This window comes from Saccostrea echinata, unplaced genomic scaffold (genome assembly GCF_033153115.1).
Source record: "Saccostrea echinata isolate AGI-Se365-2 ecotype Australia unplaced genomic scaffold, CSIRO_AGI_Sech_v1 ptg000029l, whole genome shotgun sequence".
In the NCBI taxonomy this organism is placed as follows: Eukaryota; Metazoa; Mollusca; class Bivalvia; order Ostreida; family Ostreidae; genus Saccostrea; species Saccostrea echinata.
Window position 1 is genome coordinate 39844441 of NW_026889778.1, and position 22731 is coordinate 39867171.

Consider the following 22731-nt stretch of genomic DNA (forward strand, 5'->3'; position numbering starts at 1 on the left):
ATAGAACCATGTATACTCTCCCATTTGTGAATTTTCAAAAAAAAAAAAAAAAAAATGAAGTTTTAAATTGAAAACACTAGCCTGTTATATTGGACGGACTATTAAGGGATATCGTAATGAAGAACTGAGTGTACTCCCTATAAAGGACAGTAACTCTGGCTTATAAAATGTATACATTATAGCAGATAAAAATAAAATGATTTAATTTTGTTGAAGTTTGATATTATAGACTTTTTCACATATTTTATGTAATTTCTTTTTTTTTGTTTTGATTTTAGAATGAGGAGGCTGGTTCAGTTCTGTGCCTGTATGTTGCTGCTCCACCAAGTTGGAGCAGATTTGTACTTGCATATGCCAAGAGGCAGCAACAATAGACTTAACGAGGCCACAGCAACAAGGGCTAATGCTAACAGGGTGTTTGATTCACAGGTATGCCCAGTAACATTATACAATTATGGACCTGTTTAGAAGGGAGACATCACAAATTATCTAGTCTAGGGTATCACCTGAGCCCGATGGTGACAACCCTACTCAGACCTAATAATTTGTGATGTCTCCCTTCTAAACAGGTCCATAATAGTTTTATTATCCTGATTGAAGAATCTGAATTTTATAAAATAGAATAGGATATGTCAATCAAACCTCTTGTGTTATCCTTAACCCACTGTTCTGATTCCATACCGAGGGTACTTTCGAAATATATCAACAGACAATTTTGAGGTCACCATTAGAATTTATTGTTTACCAATACTGCATATATATCAATTATATATGAGAGGAACCTTGCTTATGACATTTTATTGTCATCTAAAGGGAGATAACACAGTTGCAAGTCTGCTCCCTTGCGCTATTTTATTGTCATTTGAAGGGAGACAACACAGTTGTTACCCCATGTGTGAGGGGACATCACAGATTGTCTCCCTGCATGTGATGTTCTCTAGACCAATCAGATTAACTGTATTATTCTGAAGGATAATAATGCTATAATTGCTTACCTTCTTGTATTTAACCCTAAAAATAGGTAATAACCTGTAGACTTTATAAAGCCTAAAATGACCCTCTGTTCAAGTATGATAGTTACATGTAAACTATGATAAAGTTAAAAGGAGTTGAACCCTTTTGCATACTTAGAAGATACAATTATATTAATTAGAATTTGTGCACCATAGTATTTTTTGTGTGTGTATGTGTGTGAAAACATCAGCTACCATACATGTAGCACAGTTTTTTTTTGTACAAAGACTGTTTTAAAAAACAATGTTGCAGAATTTTTTATGACCTTTATAGTCCATGCCATTTATATCTGTTTAAAAGGTGTGAGTGAAATAATCAAATATTTTTATATTGACATCATTTACAGAACAACAACAGAGGGGGTTACAACGTGGGAGATGTGGATAAAGACAAATCAGGAAACAATGAAGGAAACCAGTATAGAATGGTAAGTACCATGAGAGAATGGTATTAAATGGTAGGTACCACAAGAGAATGCTTAAATGGTATAGAAGTACCCTGACAGAATGCTAAAATGGTATACAATGGTAGGTACCATGAGAGAATGCTAAAAACCTGGTAATATAGAACTGCAAGTATTACTGGGAGAGAATAAATCAGCTACAACATGGTGAATACCAGTAATAATATTTAAAACGGTATAGAGTAGTATAAAACTATACAACAAATCAATGGAAGCAGTATAGAAAGTACTGTAGATTACTAAAGCAGTATAGAAAGTACTGTAGATTACTAAAGCAGTATAGAAAGTACTGCAGATTGCTACAGCAGTATAGAAAGTACTGCAGATTACTAAAGCAGTAAAGAAAGTACTGCAGATTACTAAAGAAGTATACAAAGTATTCAGAATTCCAGATTTACTTAAGCAGTATAGAAAGTACTTCAGATTACTAAAGCAGTATGCAAAGTACTGCAGACTACTAAAGCAGTATAGAAAGTACTCCAGATTACTAAAGCAGTATACAAAGTATTCGGAATTCCAGATTACTTGAGCAGTATAGAAAGTACTTCAGAGTACTAAAGCAGTTCAGATTATAACAGTGTAGAAAGGACTCTAGATTTTTAAAGCAGTATAGAAAGTACTGCAGATTAATAAATGGCAGTATAGAGAGTACTCCAGATAACTAAAGAGGTATGAAAAATACTTCAGATCACTAAAGCATTGTAGAAAGTACTTCAGATTAAAAATGTATAGGAATTACTAAAGCAGTATAAAAAGTACTGCAGATTACTAATTTGAAAGCATTATAAAATGTATTCTGGAATACTAAAGCAGTCTAGAATGGCTAGTAACATATATTAATTAAACATGGGGGACTCATAAATACCATACATTGAGGAGACCTTGTACAGATAAATGACATAAGGTGCCATAAAGATTTAAAGAAGCAGACATTTTATTCATTGATCATCATCATAGGTTTCAGCACTTTCTGCATAAATTCATAACAAAATATGCCAGATAACAAATATGTAAGTGGCATGGAAATTAAAAAAAATATTTGGAATGAAATGTGAATTTTGATTTTAGTATTCAATTAGCTATGTAGGTGGAGGTGGTTTTGACCCACACCTGATATAGATTTCATTTCTAGTGTGTATAATGAATAAAATGTCAGTATCATGTTTTGAAGAAATAGAAAAGTTAACATAAATCGCAAAATCAGAAATGTGGGTGTGATACCGTTGAACCTTTTTGTGACAAGCTGCTATAATGGTGGCTTGTCATGAAAACATGCAACTGTTCAACAATTTGCAAGTTTTTTTCCGTAATTTTATCCCCAAATTGTTATAGAATTACTGTCTCAAGGAAAAAAGCATCAATAACCCTTAAAGCTGACCTAAATTTACAATCACAAGACTTATAAAAGTATTTACTGGTAATTGGTCATGACACAAACTATTCTGGATGCTCAAGTGGTGCATGAAGATTGTCACAGACTGAACACTGCAATATATGATGCAAGCTTTAAAGCATTTTGAATTTAAATGAATTTGAAGTATATGATATTGAAATTTAATGTTTACATGGTAGTTCTAAACAAGCAATAATTGTACAATCTTAAAATATTTCACTTTGTATCATAGTACATATGCACTATGTAAATTATGTAAAGCGATCAGTATAAAATGACTCAAGAATATTCTTCTGTCTCTCAAGGAAGCAGATTTAACATAGTATTAAATAATGACACTGGTTTTCAACCTCAGAAGTCCGTATAGAGGAAGCTGTGTTAGTTTCAGTTACAAGATCCAGGAAGTCAGCAATCCTGGATGACTAAATGACAATTACCTTGTGTGTACGATATTGTCAATTACGGCAAACTACTTAACAACGTACGTCTTCATATTGACGCACCTTAAAATATTACTTAAGTTATAATTTGCATAAATATTTACTTTCTCACTTGAATTTAATCTCATGATTTTGAACTAGATCTATATGTTACACATCATATCAGATTTTGAATTTTTTTTGCAGATCTTTAGGGGCATTATAACAATATGCAGACCTATATAAATTAAAGACTCATAAACTAGTAATTTTACACTGTCCACTGGTGTCATGATTACAAAATTTCTGAAAATTTTCAGTTAGGAACAATTTAAAAGGATGAGATTGACTTTGCTTATCACTATACTATAGATCACCAAATGTTTGTGACACCTTATTTTCTAGAGATAGTTGGTTGATTTATTAAGGAGTGATATGATAAATACAAAAAATGGATACATGAGTGGTATATATTTTTGAACCTATTTTGGTTATAAATGATGCAAATAATATTAAAGAAATTGTGAAACTTTTTTTGATGTCCAAAATTCTACCTTTTTGCCATCACCCTAATAATTCAATCTATACAACTTTTTATTACTTTATAGGACATTTAATATATAGTGAAACTTTGAATGAAATAATTAATATTATTAAAATCTATGCAGCTAAACTTCATGATACTTAAACAAACACAATCTTCATTCTGATTTTCATAATTTTTGAAAAGTTTGTTTCATCTGTCCTTAAGTGAGGAAAAATTCATGAAATTTGGTTGTTGCTGTATGCAAGAATGGAATTTTCACCAGCAGTCTTGTGTAACACCAAAATAAAGGTCTCGTGAATAAAAAGTGATTTACAGTATTCCATACATTGCCCACGTGGCGCAGTGGTAAGAGCATCTGCTCTAGAGTCGCAGAGTAAGGAGTTGAACCCACTGTGGGACATGGAGACCAGTCCCTCAGATGAGACCATATAAACCAAGGTCCCGTGTCGCAGTAGGTGCTGGCATGATAAAGATCCCTCACTGCTCAATGGCCCTGAGGGCTGAGCATAGGTCAAAATTTGCAGCTCTCCATCGGCAAGTGGTGGTGTCTCCATATATGTGAAAAATTCTCGAGAGGGATGTTAAACAACAAACAAACAACAGTATTCCATACATATAAAATTCCTGTGGAAAAAAATTGAAAATATATTCATTTTGTATTGCATTAAAATTTTTTATAGCAATATTTCCAAAGTGGGTCAGCTACCCCAAATGTGAAAGACAAAACTTACCTGACCGTAGAATGGACCAATCAGCATGGATGTGGGGGGAGTGAGAATACAAACCCCCAGAAACACAACTGTCACATGGTGCTCCAGTACATGTGTCAGGATGATGTGTCATCACCTGTAGGTAAGTTTCCATAGCAACCTCAGGTAGATATTTTAATCATACACCTAACTCATCCATTTGTAATGGTGCATGGATGAGTTAGGTGTATGCAGAGAAGCTTTTGTGATACAAACACAGTCAAACCTCATTATCTTGATTCTGAAGGGGCTTTGAGTACTTTGACATATCCGAGTATTTATAGAGACACATAAAGGTTAAAATACGTAAAGAAAATGAGGGTAGGACTTTGGTCTCACTTAAAACATATCCATGTATTCAGGATATCAGTGTTCAAGCTAATTTTCAACTGTATACATGTAAATAAAATGAACTAAATCTTAGGCAAGTGAAAAGTTTGCTAATTAGTTCAGCAGGGTAATTATAACCTTTTACACATAGGTACTGCCACTGGACTTTATCTATTTTCTTATCACAAAAAATGTATTCTATGTATTCTCCTATCTGATTTATTAAGTAGGGGGTTATATTTTTTCTGATAAGAAAGATAGGTAACATCAAGTGTCTGTTGTTTAAGGTGCTTGTAAGAATACTTGTTCACTTATGAGTCCAGATAACATGGTTTAATAATAATTATTTTAAATTTGCTTTCAGGTACAGCAGACACTTTAAGAAATGGTGTCTCAACTCAAACTCCGAATCACAACAGGGCTGGTAGTTTAAATGAGAACAAAAACACGGCCCAGAACAGAAAGAATAACAATATTAATACGGAGAGGGTGCTGCAGGAATCCTGGGATTGGTACGACAAGTGTTACATGAGAGAGAGAAACAAAGGTAAGGGGTGGGGGTCTTTATGATCTCCTAGCCAGGAAAGGGTTAAATTATCAGATTAAGAGATAGGTAAAGGGAGGTAACTCATACTTTGTAAAGATATGGAAACATGGGATTGGTACGACAAGTGTTACATGAGGGAGAGAAACAAAGGTAAGGGCACAATTCTCTGATTCCCAGGCAAGAGGTACATATGTAGTTATCAAATTCCTAGGTATAAAAAAGGAAGTAGCTGATAATTTGTAATGGGATTGCATCAAGATATCAGTATATAATAGCATCATTGAATCAATTAAAGGTCAAATTACTTATTCAATTTAGATTTCTGATACTTGAGAATATAAGAAAATGCAAATATTAGTCAAAGAGAGATAACTGCATATGATACAATGCATTAATATGGCTTTTATCATTGTTGAAGTTTCATGGGAGCGATCAAATAAGGAGAAACAATTATTACAAAGTTACAAATTCAAACATATTGAACATTTTTAAAAATTAATTTATAATCATTAATGAAATTAACTTTACTCAAATCCGGATTCAGACATTTTATCTTAAATGTTCAAATTTCTCATGGTAGGACTGTTTAATGCTGACCAGAAGCTAAAGTCAAACAATGGGCTGGGATTTAGTAGTGCCATCTACACTCGTCAGAATCCCAATGGGAATCGCTATGGTTACGAGTGCCCAGAGGAACGTGATCACTTCCCCTATTGGCATCCCACCCCCAGGACTGATGTTGCCATCCTAACAGATAATACATCTCTTTGTAGGTAGGTGTCAACATTTTTTGTAAACATGCAGTGACAAGAAATGTAGTTATAAAGGTAGAAAAAAAAGTCTCAAAAGTATTAATATTTAAGGGGGACATTTTTTTTTTAAAAACTTGAAACAAAAAATTAGCTATTTATTTAGCATGGATTTTTTTAGTCTTTCCTTATATGATACATGTACATGTATATGAATATTTGTTTTTCATTTAAAAAAAAAACAACAAAAATGTGACTCTTTATTGCATTTATGAAATAGTTTAAGATGCATCTCTGAAGTTATGTACAAAAGCTACCTATAATTTTTAAAAAATATAAAATCTTTTATTTCTTTATTGCAGTTTCTTTGAGGAGGGAAGTTTTAACAGGAAGGCTTACGGAGAGTGTATAGAAGAGTACGGTGATGGTAGTCGTAAACACTGGTCTCGCTGGAACAACAGACAAGAATGTACAGAAAATGGTGGACAGTGGGTGGAGCTTAGCAGCTATATTGAAAAAGCTACACGTATGTATATAAACTGTTTTCATTAACTTATTTCTTTATTCATATTTTATATTTTTTTTATATCCAGTAATCTGTAAGGGAATAATTGTCATTTATATGACCCCCCCCTTCTCTCAGTTACCAGAAGCATTTGTATTATTAACTTAAATCCTGTACAAAATTTCAGCACTAAACATGTAGCTTTAACAAAATTAAAACATCTTTGAGACACAATACAGTGCACATAACAGGTAATTTTAAGACATGCAAAAATTAAGTCATTGAAAAAAAAATCATCTTTAAACCATCAAAGTATTTGATCAATTATAACATATATAGACAGATGGCATTAAGATGATTTTTACAGTTTTCTTGTTGTTTAAAAGTTTATGTGTTTGACATGTTGATGTAAATTTCCCAGAATTCACCTCTGAAGGTCAGTGCACATCTCAGGCGGCGCAGGGAAACAGGTACGTCTGGGCAGTGCCATACGATGCCACTGACGTCACCAAGAAAGAGTGTCTAGTTCAGGCGCCACCAATAGACTGTCAACAGGCAGACTGGTCAAGGTAGGGGAATTAAGCATTTAAAAAACTGCCTATAAAACACAAATTTCTGTCAAGATGAATTATTTAGTGTGCCCAATGTGATAACAAATAACAGAAAATAACTAAATCATTTTACTTGTATCAGTAAGCAGAGAATAATTAATTGTTTTTTTTCAGCACTTGAATCTTACATATATGTCAGTAAAATGATTACTTTAAACTCTTTACAGATCAAATCATCTTGGAAATGGTATAAATGGAGAGGCCAATCGCTATCAATGGGCTCTGCCATATTTCCCATCCAACAAAGACAAGAGATGTGTGTTTAGGATGAGGTAATGTCTTTCATAATACAAGTATGTTAATATATAGGATCAGTAATTATTCCAACAGCATATTATAACCTATTGAGTCCATATCAATATTATTTCTTCAGCCAGTCTATATATATTGTACTGCCTTTAAACATCTGATAAATGTCTTCTTTTTAAAGCCAAATCAAGCTGTACATGTAATTTTATTTATGCCCCTCAACTGTACATCAAAACAGTTATTATATGATTAAATTACAAATAAAATTTTATTTTTGTTTTCAGGTACAACATTTCCACAGATGACTATGCCCCTTATTCCACTGATAGCTCTAGGAATTTGTAAGTAATTGCTGATTTTAATTAATTTTTAAAAATTTTTCCTACTCTCTATGTAAACATTTAAATCCTATCCTACATCAGCACTCAAGCATTCTCAATGGGAGATTTAAAAAAAAAAGAGTTAATTTAAGTAAGAACACACACTGTATAAGTAGAATTTTTAGCAAAGATTCAATTTTGGCATTAAATTATTACTAAGAGTGTTAGATCGCTAAATTTGAATATTGCTAACAGTTCATTCCATATAGGAGATAGCAGCTATCTTTCTTGGCACCATAAAATCACTAAAATTAATTCTCACTGAAAATGTATACCAATTTTTTTAGGGCAAATCGCTAAATTTGTGTCTAGCTAAAAATTCCACTATATGGTAATGCCAACATTGTATGTCTATGAATGTAAAATGTTGTGAAATTGTTTGAGAATACAGATAAAATGATAAAGAGGAAATCTTCCAATGTTATAGGATATTGTAGCCCTAATTTTTTAGTTCATAAAAGAAATCGATAATTGTTCAAAAATGTAAAGAATTTTCTTTTATTCACAGAAATAATGGAATAGAGGGTATTACCTCCCCTATCGAGGACAACCCATATGTTGATGTTGGAGGTAGATCTGCCCTTCGGTTGAACATCAACACCGACCAGACAGGGCGTATATTCCAGGACCGCAGTCACCTCTTTAAGCTCCTCACCAGACCATCCTCCATCCAATCAGATAACATCTTCAACATAAATGTCCGAGGAAAGCGCGGAAACATAGTGCAGACATACCCAGCTGTGGAGTACGATTTTATCCCTAATAATCTACAGTTGTCAGAATCAGACTCCGTACATATACAGTGGACAGGATCAAATTCACATAACAATGGTGGGGGTGGAGGTGATGGACAGGCTGGGGATGAGGGTCAAGGCACTGGAGGTGAGTGAGCAGGTGGACATAAAAACTCTTGTTGAGATTGTCCCTGTAGATATAGAAATGAATGGGAGAATTTTAGATAATATCATAAACTTTTTATCATACAGGTATATAGCAAATGAATTTAATTTGGTTTAAAATTTCTTCAAAAAATGTCTTTTATTTGAATCTGAATGCCACTGTGAAGCATATCATACATATATTAGTTAAACATTTTCTTGCTACAGTATTTTTAAAACCTGGTCGAAGAGCGTTCAAACTTAGGGAGACAACCAGTTCATAGAATATGTTTATAGATTTTCTGATCTGCTAAGGGATGACTTTTGGCTCTTTTCCAGGCACTGACAGAAGCAATATTGTACAGATTGCTGATCTGAATGATAATTTTCCGATGCCTTTTGAAAAGACCAATATGTGGACAAATGCTAACATTCGCTGGATTTACCATGGTAAAACTGATGTCTCCCCAGAAAATTTAGCTGTTTCCATGGCATCTGCTGGCTATTACAGGTAATTTTATTTAGTTTACTTTCTCTTGATCTTAATTATCAGAATATCAATGATCTTGTATGATTGTAATCCAAATTTTTTTGCAATGTAGTATTAGTCAGCAGAATTTTCATGCATTTAAGAAAAACTTATTTGAATCATTAATTCTGCTCCATTTTTTTTTCAACTTCAGTCTTTGAAGGGAAAAAAATTAGTCATAAAGCCATTACCCTTTAATCCTCAGGTCTTTTCATCTTTCAATATCATATTTAATGAAGAACTGTGTGCAGAATAAATCTCAACCATTCTTTTATTTACAGATGCATAAAGAAACAAGACTGCCCTGAGGCAGCACACAATGACTACATCGTGGAAACCAAAACCAAAATGAACGATTTACTCAACAATGCCCCCGCCTCGTTCACAGGTGCAGTCCTGAGGTTTAAAAAGGGAACCTATCATTATATGTCAACGAGAAATAACAACTTCTCCAACAGAAGTCAGAAATCAACACTGACTGTTGTATAAGCTTTAATAATTGTTAATTATTAATTAATTACCAAATGAGATTATTTATTACAATGAATTGCCAATATAGCCATATCAAATGTGTGCTCAAGCAGCTCATGATATTTTTACCTTTTCTGTTTTTTACATTTCCTTATAGCTCAGGACATTTGTCTTGCATTCCAATTTTTATCTTCAAAAATCAAAATCAAATTTTCGTAACTGAGAAATATTGTCTCATATTGTTTTGAGTTTATATATGAGGGCACTATGTCTTGTTTTATATCTGTATATTAGATAGAAAACTATTGGAGATTATATTCATTCTGCTCACTCGATAAATATAGGCAAAAGATATTAACCCCCCTCCTCCCCCCAAAAATGATATTAAAAAAGAAATTATACAGATTTCATCAATTTTTATTTATTTGATTCTGATATGTGTTCATTTGTATGTTTGTACTATACATGATTTAGAGTAAAGTGATTACGTATCCATCAGTACCCATTTTTCACATCTGTTTGAAATTTTCAAGATCATCGAAGATCAAATTCATCCTCAAAGTACGAGTCCATTGACCAAAGACATTTTTACAATTGAACTTACTAGTTACTGTAATTAAATCATTAATGCATCTGACATTTGTAAATCAGTGACTTCACTTTGTTCATAATAATTATTTGTTCTTTGTTTAATTACTTTATCAATTGTATATAACCCCATATGGCTCTACAAAGACTAAGTGCTGTGTTACATGTATAACCTGCAGGATCAGGAATATGTTATTGTAAATTATTGCAATATTTGATACAGAAAATCTTTTAAAAAGAAAAAAAAACATTAAAAAATTTATATCATACTAAAAGTTGTTATGTGTTATTTTTCATGGTTTTCGGGTATAAAACGTAAATACACTCCAGTTACAAGTATTTATTTCACTTCATTTCAATAAATTATCCTTGACCCGAAACGATATAATGAAATGTTTTTTCTAGTTCCAAGGATCCGAGTTTAAATAGGTCAAATCAGGACAACGGAGACGCATTTCGTTGAAGTCCTTTAAAATATTACGAGACGCATTTCGGTGAAGTATCAAATTCGTTTAAACTTTAAAAATATTACGATCAATATTGTGAAACTCTTTGAGAAGATTTGTATGAAGAACTAATTAATGAAATGATACAGCCAATCCATACCCTCTGTACTGCAAAGAAATAAAAGGGGTATTCATAAACAAGATATCGGGTAACTCAAAGAATGAATACAACTTTTTTATGGCTGTTTTTTTAAGGCTAGCATAAGGAAGGTGAAAAACACACCAGGAAAAAATACGAAGATTTATGTCATATTGTCAAAACAATTCAACTCAGAGGGGCGCTTTTCACCTCCTTCTCTGTTGGCAATATGATACAAGTTGATTTGCTAAAAGCTCCACTGCGTACTCATACAAAAACCGTGTTTATTAAACTGTTTTTGCTCATGGTCGCTTCTACGATCCAAAATCGATCGCATTCTTTAAATTGAATTACAGGCCTCCATTTTGATCTGACAGATCAGATGATATTCAATTAGTGAGTCTCCTTGTGTTCTAGTGAATTAATATGTCAGCAGATTTATTTTTGAGAGTGCGCCAGTGCATAGATCAAATCGTGCAATGGAGTGGTAACTGTGCATATTTTAAATGTGTATTCAAGGATCTATAAATAAACATTAACAGCTGGTAAGTGATTGCAACTCAAGGTTTTTTACGTTTATATTGATTGATTATTTTTGTTGTTGTCTTGTGTTTCGGTGCTTGAATGGTTTCTTTTTTCTTAATTTCACATTTTTGTATACAGTTCAATAGAAAAATATGAGCATAAATTGGAGCAAGATCCCAATGGCGCCAAAACTAGTTCAACCACCCAGGGGCGCTGAACCCATCTAAGTATTCGTTACATGAAGCACATAAATAGTTTGTTATATATACAAGGCTGGGTATTTACAGTCTGTATCTGTTACTGCTGGTGCTGTACTGACCTGCACCGAGTTGGCACTGCACTCAGTACTGACCTGTACTAACTCCGTACTGTACTGGCCTGATTCGTTGTTGAACAATCCATACTGATCAGTGGCGGATCTGGGATTCTTGAAAAGGGAGGGGGGCTAAAAGATTAAGGGTCTGGGGAACACATAAATAATTGCAATATCTACAACAACAAAAAAATTGATTTCTTAATCTTAATATGTAATTTTTGGTCACAAAAAGGAGGACCTCTAAATCCGCCATAACTGACCTTAACTGACTCGGTACTGATCTGACCTGACTTGGTGCTTACTGACCCATACTGCATTGGCACTGTACTAAGTACTGACCTGACTCGGTACATGTACGTATACTCACTACTGATCTGAACTCACTCGGTACTGATCTCAGTACTAACCTGTATGACTGTACTTTTGTATCGACTCGGTATCTGTAGTCACTACTGTCCTGAACTTATTCGATACTACTTTCAGTACAGTACTGACATATATTGACTCGGTACTTTACTCAGAATTTACTTGTATTGACACGGTGCCTGTGCTCACTACTGATCTGAGCTCACTTGGTACTGCTCTCAGTACTGACCTATACCGCCTCGGTACTTTACTCAGAATTGACTTGTATTGACTCGGTGCCTGTGCTCACTACTGACCTGAGCTTACTCGGTACTGCTCTCGGCACTGACCTTTACTGATCGGTACTTTACTCAGAACTGACTTATATGGACCAGTATTTGTACTCGAGCACTACTGACTTGAAATCACTTGGTACTGTACTTACTTGTAAGTACTGACCTGCAGTGACTCGATCTGAACTGACTCGGCACTGTATCAGTGAAATGAATATCTGTAGCGTTTACCAATGATATTCCCCCGTTTCAGAAATCGAATAAATTCTATTTTTGTCAATGTTTGTCCGTCGAAATTCTACATGGATTTACATGTATATTATTGAAATATTATCGAAATGTAGCGTACAATTTTACTTAGTTTCATTGAAATCAGATTAAAGCTGTTTGAGTAGCATTTTGAAATTAAAAGATTATTTTATTTTTAAAAGCAATGATAAAACTTTTTTGTTATCGAAATCAATACAAAAACATAGGTCATATATCGTCATATCGTAACGTAGTCAACAGTTGAACCAAATTAAGTTAAATCGAAATCAGACCAAAACTTCAGGATGAAACACTTCGAAAAAATTGTTTATGAAATAGATATCGACGTAATTTTTACCATAAAAATAGACTCTTCTGCGCAGTAGATCTGAAATAAAACACTATCCATCACATATTAATTTAATTTTTCAAAAAGGCGAAATATATTTCTCACGCGCTTTGAGGAAATTAAATGCTACTTAGAAATAGGACAAGAATTTCCATCAACTGACTATATGTCAAAATTTCTGTCTAAACATAAACCATCTTAAATCTATCTGAGATCAGAAACCAAGTCATTTGCTTGCATTTGCTTAAATTTTTGAAAATAATAATTATAATTATTTTTGTAGCGACGTTTGGAACGCTGATGAAACATACAGAAAGAAATGGCGCATTCTGGATCATCTCAGTCCTACAAAGCTTGTGAACTGTGCGAAGCGGACTCGGTTCTGATGCACTGTAGTTCCTGTCACATCAAGCTCTGCAGTGACTGTGTCGGCAAACACTTGTCATCTCAAAACTGCAAGCAACATGACGTAGAGGGTTTTAAATACCGGAAGAATGACGTAAAACTTCCGGTATGCCGGCAGCATCCTAGTCACAGTTGTTCTATGTATTGCGATGACTGCGATGAAGCGGTTTGTAGCAAGTGCGTAGCAGCTTCAGATCACAAGCAACATCGGCTTGATGACATAACGAGAATGTACGTAGCAAGACGATTACTTTTGTTGCAGGAAGCCAGCTTTCTAGAGAACACAGTGATTCCGCAATACGACAAAATGGAATCCATTCTTGATACGAAGATGTCTAAGCTATCTAATGATTATTCCTCTGTGTTGAACAAGTTGGTTTCGGAAGAAGAAACCCTGCATGAAATGATAAGGTCAATTTTCCGCCAGAAAAAAGAAGAGACCCTCGCAATGAGAGAAAAGGATTTGAAAACTCTACATGAACAGAAAAATGGGATTTCTTGTTCAAAATTAACTGTGGAGTCACTGGTGTCTAAGTATAAACAAGTGTGTGGTTCAAACGATGTTGACAAAATATTGAGGTGTCCTTTTGAAAAAGATCAGTACAGAAGAATTCCTCCTGTTGCAGAAATCACGCCTCCCAACTTCTCCTCCATTGAAGTTGACGAGGAATTCTTCAAAAAATTTGTAAAATTAACACCTTCTATTCAAATTCTGAAGTCTCGTGGCCAACGACTCGAAAGTACCCAAAGCTTTGGAGAAAAGAAGGAAATTGCAGCAGAAGTAGAGCTTGTAGCATCGTTTAAAGGCGTGTACGAAGAATTACAACGAGTGAAATGTATCGAAGACTACCAAGCATGGCTGAGCGGAAGCGCCCATGGCACTCTCACGCGGATGGATATCAATGGTAAGGTCCTTGAAACGGTTCATGTCACTCATGGTTATGCACCTAAGGACATGGCTGTAACAACAGATGGTCATTTAATCTATTGTGACGTGGGAAACTTAAGTATCATGGCCATCAAAGATGGAACCTCAAAAGTCATTGCCAAATCTAACAAATGGATGCCGACTGCCGTGTGTGTGACGTCAGTGGCGGGGCATTTACTTGTGTGCATGATTTCCAAAGATCAGAGATTTGGCCGCGTTGTCCGTTACGTGGGATCCAAAGCCAAACACAAGATTCAGTTTGATGACAAAGAACAAGATCTTTTCAAAAAGCCCACATCTGTGGCCGATAACATCAACGAAAACATATGTGTGATTGATTCAAATACACAGTCTCTTGTTGTACTCAGCAAAGCAGGTTTATTTCGATTTAAATACAACGGAAGCCAGAAGACACATTTGCACACGTTCTACCCAAGTGGTCTGGCCACAGACAACCTAGGTCAAATCATCGTGGGGGATCGAATGAATACCTGTCTAGATGTTATTGACAAGGATGGTCAGTTCATTAGATCTATTGCAGGGTCCATTTTGAACATTCCTTCAGCCATAAGCATCGACGATGACGAGAATTTGTGGGTTGGAGAATTTCACACCGGAATAGTCAAAATTATCAGATATCTACAGCCGAGTGAAAACAACGGCAGCTGTCAGGACAAATAAACCTACTTGTTGTGAAGGTCACATGTTTAACAATATTGAAATACATGTATATCAAAAAGCAACTGAAATACATGTACAAGAAAAAACAACATCATTGAAGAAATATTATGTTAGATAAATGTTTTTATGTCAATTATTTCAAACATATTTTGATGTACCTTTGCTTTTTTGGTGTAATTCATATAATATTACATAATAGATAAATGAAGGTGCCGTAGTACATGTATATCTTTATGTAAAAATAGTATCAGTATATTTTTTTTTCTTATTCACGCAAACTTGGGCTTTTTAACATTGTTTCTTAGACGCACAGCAATTCAATAATGAATTACAAAAAATAAGCACAGAATGAATAAAGATTAATTCTTTTAAAATATAGTCATATTAAGGAGTGAAAAGCTTTCATGAGACGATAAGTTTCATATGGACCTATCGTAATTTGGAACAAAAATCTGCAGTAAATGTGCCTTCATAAATGTGTCCCCCCTGCTCGCTGAGCAACATGACGTAACGATCCGAGATTGTAAGTGCCAAGTATATCGTAGATGTGACAGTTACTGCAATAACAATATCGTTGTTTTGACGGAATAGCTTTTGCTGCAGCTTTACAATTTGTGTCCGATTCGTATCCCTTCATCTCCCCCTAGGGTTCTTTCTTTTAAACATAAACTTCTGTGATTTATACGGGATTTGTAATGGAGATTTTCACAAAAATGTGGTTTTCTGCTCACTGAAGGAAAATTACACAAATACTCAGGAAAACTCGAAACACTAATTAACCTATTTAAAAAAAAATAAAAATGAATAAATAAATAAATAAAAAGATAACGGTAAAAATATGGCATATAAAATCCGCTAGGCATCTTTAATCTTTAGAAGCTTTCAATATTGTAAACAAATATGATATTGTTGGTCTTAAAATACTTACGATTTCCTGTGTTTTCTGTATACATGTATATGCACCGCTGATCCGCTCATTTAATTCTTGAGTACATTTTATGGCAAGAGGTTGACCTTGATTTGTGGGGGAAAAAAGTTTTGATTTGTTTATCAATCCATGTCAGAGTAAAGGAATGCTTAATGTACGTGTAGCAACCCAACAAGTTCACTCAACCGAGACCAAGAAAGATAATGATGTCTATACTACGATCTAAACAGGCAATGGAGAGGTCAAAAGTAACGACACGCAGGTAAGTCCGTTCATTCATACCATAGCTTTGTTTATAATGCCTGTTTTTACATATGTAGCAAATGTTTAGTCAGTCGACATAATTGTAACGCAGTTCTGATCATTCTTCTTTCAGATTATGTGCGAATCTGCCTGCTGCACTTTGTATGTGACTAGGGAATGAAAATTCAAAGCTGATGTTTATCTGGGATTACGAAGAAAATTTACAGAAATTGCGTTATGGTCGTGTAGCCTAAAAATAGTGTACGTAACTCCTTGCAAACTGTAAAGCCTTATCCTTTTCCGGTTTGGGTTGAATCTTATCAACATGGCTCAGGCGGTTATAACGTGTGAATTATGTGAGGACGAACCTGTTTTAATGCATTGTAATTCCTGCCATATCAAACTTTGCAGTGAATGTGTCGGCAAGCACGTATCCTCTCTAATCTCAAAGAAACATGACGTAGTGGGCTTCAAATACAGGCAAAGTGACGTCACACTCCCAGAATGCAATCGTCACCAGCATCAAAAATGTGATATTTACTGCAAGAACTGTAATACTCCTATTTGTAGCAGATGTGTCGTATCTCCAGAACACAAACAACATGAAATTTTCGATATTATGGACGAATATTTGACAAGAAGAGAGCTTCTTTCACAAGAAACGACTGTGCTGGAAAGGTTTGTTATTCCAGAGTTCAATAAGATGGAAAATTTGTTAAATTCCAAAATGGCAAAATTGTCACAAGATTACGAAAGTGCCACTTCCTCATTGATAAGCGAAGTTGAAAAGATTCACCTTGAAATAAATAGGAAATTTGAAGAAAAGAAAACGATACTTAGGAATTCAAAAGACAGTGATCTTGGAGAGCTGCGATCACAGATGGAAAGATTTTCAAAAAGGCACCAAGAGGCTCAACAAACCGCTTCCGATTACAGGACAGTTTTGTCTGGTAAAAACGTTGCAGATGTTTTTTCTTGTACAGTTACTGAAAACCAATTTCGAGAAATCCCTTCCATGGTTGAAATATTCCCTCCTAAATATTCACCGAGTCAAGATCCAAACAGTATCGAGGCTCTCCTTGGTAAATTTGATTTCGGAAATCGAATGTCGACTCTTCATGGTTATACGATCTCCACCATACAAAACAATGACGGCATGGTCGGGAAAAGGTTTTTAAGCCAACTGGAATTGTTGAGTTCATTTGACTCTGGATACGAGGAAATTCAGACAATCGCCTGTGCTGGTAATGATGAAATTTGGGTGGTAGGAAAGGTTCATGGAACAATGACGAAATTCAACATTAAAGGTACGAAATTGGAAACTTTACAAGTAATTGAAGGGTACTCACCTAACGATGTCAGTGTGGATGGTCAAGGCAACATACTCTTTTGTGACATGGGAGAAAATAGTGTGGTAATGTGGAACAAGGGAAAGAGAGATGTGGTGACTGTTTGGAAAAACTGGAAACCCACCTCACTATTTGTCAACAAGCTTGGGCACATTCTAGTTAGTATGGTTACGGCAGATAAAAAGAATGCACGGGTTGTCCGTCTTGTGAGAACGAGGCCGAAACAGAAGATACAGTTTGATGACAGAGGAGAGCAGTTGTTTTTCAGACCCCAGGCCATAGTAGAGAACAGAAACGAAGATATCTGTGTAGTCAATAGTGGTTCCAAAGGTTTGGTGGTTGTGAATAAGTCTGGGATTCTTAGGTTTATCTATAACGGGAATCAGATCTCCCAAACGTTTTTCTTTAGGCCAACATCCGTAGTCACTGACAGTTTTGGACAGATTCTAGTTACAGACGCCATGAACAATTGTGTTCATATTTTGGACGAAGATGGGGCGCTTCTCCTTTGTGTTGGACGGTCCATGATGAATATACCATCTGATCTTGACATTGATGAAAACGAAAATCTTTGGATTGGGGAATATCATTCTGGAAACGTGAAAGTTTTCAGATACTTGGCAGCCTGTCGGAATGCTGAAAGTATTCCTCCGACATAATGCATGTAATAATAAGCAGAGAAGGAAGGTTTATCACAAAAATACATTCGGTCTGATTCTAAGAACAAAATGGTCCTAGGCTGGAATATGTCAAGTTGGAAAAGAAATTACATGTATTTCATTTCTTATTTTGTCTCTGTAATTTATTTTTGTACAAAATATAAACATGAATTTGGAAAAGCCTCTTTTACTAAAGGTCTGCTGCAGAAGAGTTTTACCAAATTTTTTTGAGAACGCAAGGGATTTACTTCATGTACATGTATCGGGAATAAGAAAGCAATCTGAGCATGTTGATGAGTTGAAATCTAGATTGGCCATTCAATAAATGCAATTCTTGCCCTTTTAAACAAAAGCACTTTATTCTGCCATTGGCTTCTTACATTTGTTCTGCATATCTTCTACTTCGGATTAGCCTCGGTTTTTATTATTGGCCGCAGCAGCGGCCGATCTATTTGTAGTTGTGTTAGAAAGTGCATATGGGGATATGAGACGTTATTTCTTTATTAGTTCAGTAAAATAATTCTTAAATGATAACATGTATAAAATCATGAGTAAAATATTTTAAAAACTTGCTTTAAACTAAATCTTAATTGTTGTTATTATGTTTCAATTTCATTATCATTTCTCATGAGATAATTGATAATTTATGATTATATAAAAAGAGTTTACAATAGGTACCTGGGCGTGTGTAAGATATGAAAGCAAATCATGATTTTCCGGATAATAATGAAGTGGTAAAAGTGCATTGTGAATAAAAATTGAAAAGTTGTTAAACTAGTAAATTTTTTTTTGAATATGCTACAGCTGCGAATGACGCAACGATAATTTTTCCTACATTTTGCACCGCGCCGTGCAGCATAGCCTACTCTGCAGAAATCATGGGCATTATCACGTGACAAAGATTCAGGGTATCAGCACGTGGTTCATGAGATCTGGGGCCCTTTTTACAAAAGAACTTACGACTAAGACCAAAATTTAATTCTGCTAATAACTTTCTAATTTACATTAAATAGAAAATGGGTTTAATCATTTTAAAAAGAATGTAGAAAGATACTTTTACGCTAAAAATTTTAAACAGAATCATCAATTTTGCAATATTTTCCAATCAACTGAAGTTTTTGGTTTTGGTCATAAGTTCTTATGTAAAACGGGCCCCTGAACATAAATAGGCCTACATCTTAATCTTGATGACAATAAATTCTTATCATTTATCATTGACTTTATTACATCGATGAATCAATTTGATGAGCAAATGCACTAAAATTTCTATTTAATATTTTATTTTATTAAATAATTTATTTATTCATTTTTCTTTGAAGACAGTCTGAAATAAAAATGATCACGCTTTAAGCTTTGAATATCCTGTGCTATCCTTGCTAAAATTTTGTTTGTGGCCGATCTGATGCTTTGCATCAATTTTACTTGTTGGTAGTCCTTTAATTCTCATTCTACAGTAAAACTCGGTTATGGCGAATTTCTGGGGACCTGCAAATTTACTTCGCTATATCCATAATTCCGTATAACGAAGCGTATAAAGCCAATTTGCAATATGTTTTTTTTTCTTCCAGCCAAATGTACAATCTTTTACCTTTAAACAATTGAAACATGATTAACTCTTAAAGTAAATTTTATATTTAAGCTACACATACTTTTATGGTAGTTGTTTTTAAAGGACAATTTTCAATAAGTGTAATTTTTATTCAATCCATGAATACATTTTGAGAGTCTAATAGGAACAATTATTTTTGCTTATATGTACATGTATCTGTCTGACGTAATGTCTTAACGAGGTTCGTTCCTGAGCTTTTGAGCAGATTTTTGTGTAGACCTCTATCTAAAAAAATTCTGCATAATGTTTTAGTTCTTACAATAAATTTGGATTCTGCAATGCTAATTTAACTATATTCAATTAAAACCCCATGATTAGATTCCATACTGAAAGCATTAAGTTAGGAACTATATTTTGTGGCAGAAGGTTTTATAGAAGAAAATGATAAATTTTTCTCATTCGAAATATTTACAGTATTGTTAAGTTTGGATTCCTATTTTTACATGCAGCCTGCACACAAAGTTACACGTATTTTGAGCAGTGAAATGTTTTATGCTGGTCCAAAATAATATATTAAATTAACCGTCATGAATTCTGTCATCATATTGGACAAATATATTGTGAAAGTCCTGGGGGGAAAAACCCATTTTAGACTAAAAATTAGCACTATTTTAGTTATATCTAAAAATTAACATCACAGACCCCCACTTTTAATTTTATTTTCTGAATAAACAAGATAATTAACCATTCTGCTTAAACTCAGAAAAATGTCATTACTTTCAATTGATTTTATTGCTTGTTATATTTTTGATGCCAGAAAAATGACATTATTTGAGTGCAAAAAGGTCAAATAATTGACTATGCGCAGTAATTTTTTTTTTGTTGTCACAAATTTTAAAGAGGCTATTCAAGACGAAAAAAGACTGTTTTTGTTCCCATGATTTATTTAGATAAAAAATATTACAGGAAAAACTTTGAAAAATTGATTTATGTGTTAGACGTAATTACAGTGCAAAAAGGTCATATTAAATGCTCCGTAGCGCTGAAAGAAGCGCATTGACCCCCATTTTTGGTTTTGATTTTTAAATAAGCTATGTGTCTAGATTCCAAAAATATACTTGATAAAAAATTCTCAATACTTTTGATAACAGGATCCAACCTCCTTAATATGAGTTTTCAAAGTAAAAAAAGAGTTCAATACAGTCAATAGTGCAAGACTTGAAATTGTCCATGATTCTGAAAAAATTAAGGTCTGTTAAATGAGGTCAAAGAGACATGGATTGGTGATGTTTTTCTCTGTATTTTTTTTTTCATATAGAAGTGGAGAAATGCATAAAAAAGTATATAAAGAAAAGGGTTTTTAATGCAATTATATTAATTAAATTTTTGACAATAAAGAAACTGGGGGGATAAGCCGAGCCATATGCCTACATAACGATCGATAAAAAATCAATAAATTCATTTCACAAAAATTTCACTTTTTGTTGAATTAATGTAATGCTTATTACCATTTGCATATAAATTTGACAAAACCTGAATACTGTAACAGCGAAAATGATTCTGATTAACACAACAAAATGGCATCACGCTCAATTTTCACAGAAACTGACATAAATTGGATTATATAACTACATTTTTTAAATAGAGTGGGTCATCGTACCATTTTTTGAGAACGATTAATGAAAGGCAATGGAAAGATGTTGCTTTTTACACTTGCAAAAATTTGGTATGAAGACCCACTCTACATAAAAAATTAAGTTAACTTACTTAAATTTTCACCGTGGTCTTAAGAAATTCTAAGTCCAAAAACGCTTGCTAAATATAGAGAACTGTATGCTATTTAAATGGAAATGTTAGTGTGACTCCGTGGTCTAGTGGTTAGCGATGAGCTCTTTAAAGGGACATTTACCGAGAAAAGTGTTCGAGTCATGCTCTGATTTTTTTTTTTTTTTTTTTTTTTTTTTTTTGGTTTTAATTTTGTTTTTCTTTATAAAAAATGTCTATAGGAATAACATATTTTTCACTGGAAATAAAATGTATACATGTAGTAATGAACTTATTTACAGTAAATTATTTAAAATGCCGGATAAAAATTATAATAGATATTTGAATACTTTTATTCCCGTTTTATTTATTTTAAATAAAAGCGCTTCTAGATCACCATTATCATTATATACGATGTTAACATTTTTATAATATCTCCACAATAAGTGTAAACACTCAATATGCAGATTAATTAATAGGAAGTCCTTACCCATGTTAGACATTTGAGACAGTAAATGAAAGTCAACTGTTTAGCTTGTTTAGAATATAAATATCATTTTGAAAACTACGGTAAACATTAAAATGCTTAAGTAAATTCGAACAATTGAGAGATTTTTTCCAATAAATGTTCTTGCATAGCCGAAAAATGGGCATGGGCACATGGCTCGTCTCATCCCCCCAGATTCTTTGAATTGATCATATTTGAATGTGGAAACATCATTTAACAACAAAAGAAATCTTAACAAAAGGAGAATGGAAATTTCTGGATCTTCTTTAAAACATAAAAATTAATTTTATAATCAGTTCTGTATGTTCAACCACAAAAACACCTGAGACCATCGACACTTAGGTGCGTCGTGCTGTTTCCAGTGTTCCGTCAATTTCCTCAAACGTAAACTATTTACATTACGGGATCTGTAGCGTTATGATCAAAGACTAAAATTTAAAACCATAACGCTAAGTTCAGTGGCCCTTTTCACAAAAAAACCTTACGACTAAGACAAAAATTTTCCTTTTCTCCAACAAGCGTCTACATGTAAGCTGTAGTAGATCACAAAGAATCTTTTATTCTAATACATAGGATTACATTGTAAATTATATCTGGGAAAATAATAAATATCTTTATTGAACAAAAAATTAC

At 33.8% G+C, this 22731-nt stretch overlaps 3 protein-coding genes across 3 annotated transcripts; all 3 read left to right on the forward strand.

The window, feature by feature from the left end:
- The first annotated feature begins 279 nt into the window (after positions 1–279).
- LOC133195928 (protein DD3-3-like) lies at positions 280–10653 on the forward strand. Its single transcript, XM_061331912.1, has 12 exons — positions 280–429; positions 1361–1441; positions 4517–4688; positions 5280–5462; positions 6043–6235; positions 6574–6737; positions 7138–7285; positions 7495–7599; positions 7861–7917; positions 8465–8838; positions 9174–9345; positions 9645–10653. The coding sequence occupies exons 1-12, from the start codon at positions 280–282 to the stop codon at positions 9850–9852; spliced, it is 2007 nt and encodes a 668-aa protein (XP_061187896.1). The 3' UTR covers positions 9853–10653.
- A 610-nt stretch (positions 10654–11263) lies between these two features.
- LOC133195930 (uncharacterized) lies at positions 11264–15306 on the forward strand. The gene is made up of 2 exons (XM_061331914.1): positions 11264–11552; positions 13368–15306. Exon 2 carries the CDS (start codon positions 13404–13406, stop codon positions 15096–15098), a length of 1695 nt encoding a protein of 564 aa, XP_061187898.1. The 5' UTR covers positions 11264–11552; positions 13368–13403; the 3' UTR covers positions 15099–15306.
- Positions 15307–16037: 731 nt separating this feature from the next.
- LOC133195931 (uncharacterized) lies at positions 16038–18405 on the forward strand. The gene is made up of 2 exons (XM_061331915.1): positions 16038–16288; positions 16403–18405. Exon 2 carries the CDS (start codon positions 16595–16597, stop codon positions 18275–18277), a length of 1683 nt encoding a protein of 560 aa, XP_061187899.1. The 5' UTR covers positions 16038–16288; positions 16403–16594; the 3' UTR covers positions 18278–18405.
- The last annotated feature ends 4326 nt before the right edge of the window (positions 18406–22731 follow it).

Coding starts and splice junctions, on each gene's coding strand:
- LOC133195931 (XM_061331915.1), top strand. CDS start 16,595: ATGGCTCAGGCGGTTATAACGTGTGAATTATGTGAGGACGAACCTGTT.
- LOC133195930 (XM_061331914.1), top strand. CDS start 13,404: ATGGCGCATTCTGGATCATCTCAGTCCTACAAAGCTTGTGAACTGTGC.
- LOC133195928 (XM_061331912.1), top strand. CDS start 280: ATGAGGAGGCTGGTTCAGTTCTGTGCCTGTATGTTGCTGCTCCACCAA. Junction 5,463..6,042: donor CATGAGAGAGAGAAACAAAG/GTAAGGGGTGGG, acceptor TTCTCATGGTAG/GACTGTTTAATGCTGACCAG. Junction 8,839..9,173: donor TGAGGGTCAAGGCACTGGAG/GTGAGTGAGCAG, acceptor GCTCTTTTCCAG/GCACTGACAGAAGCAATATT.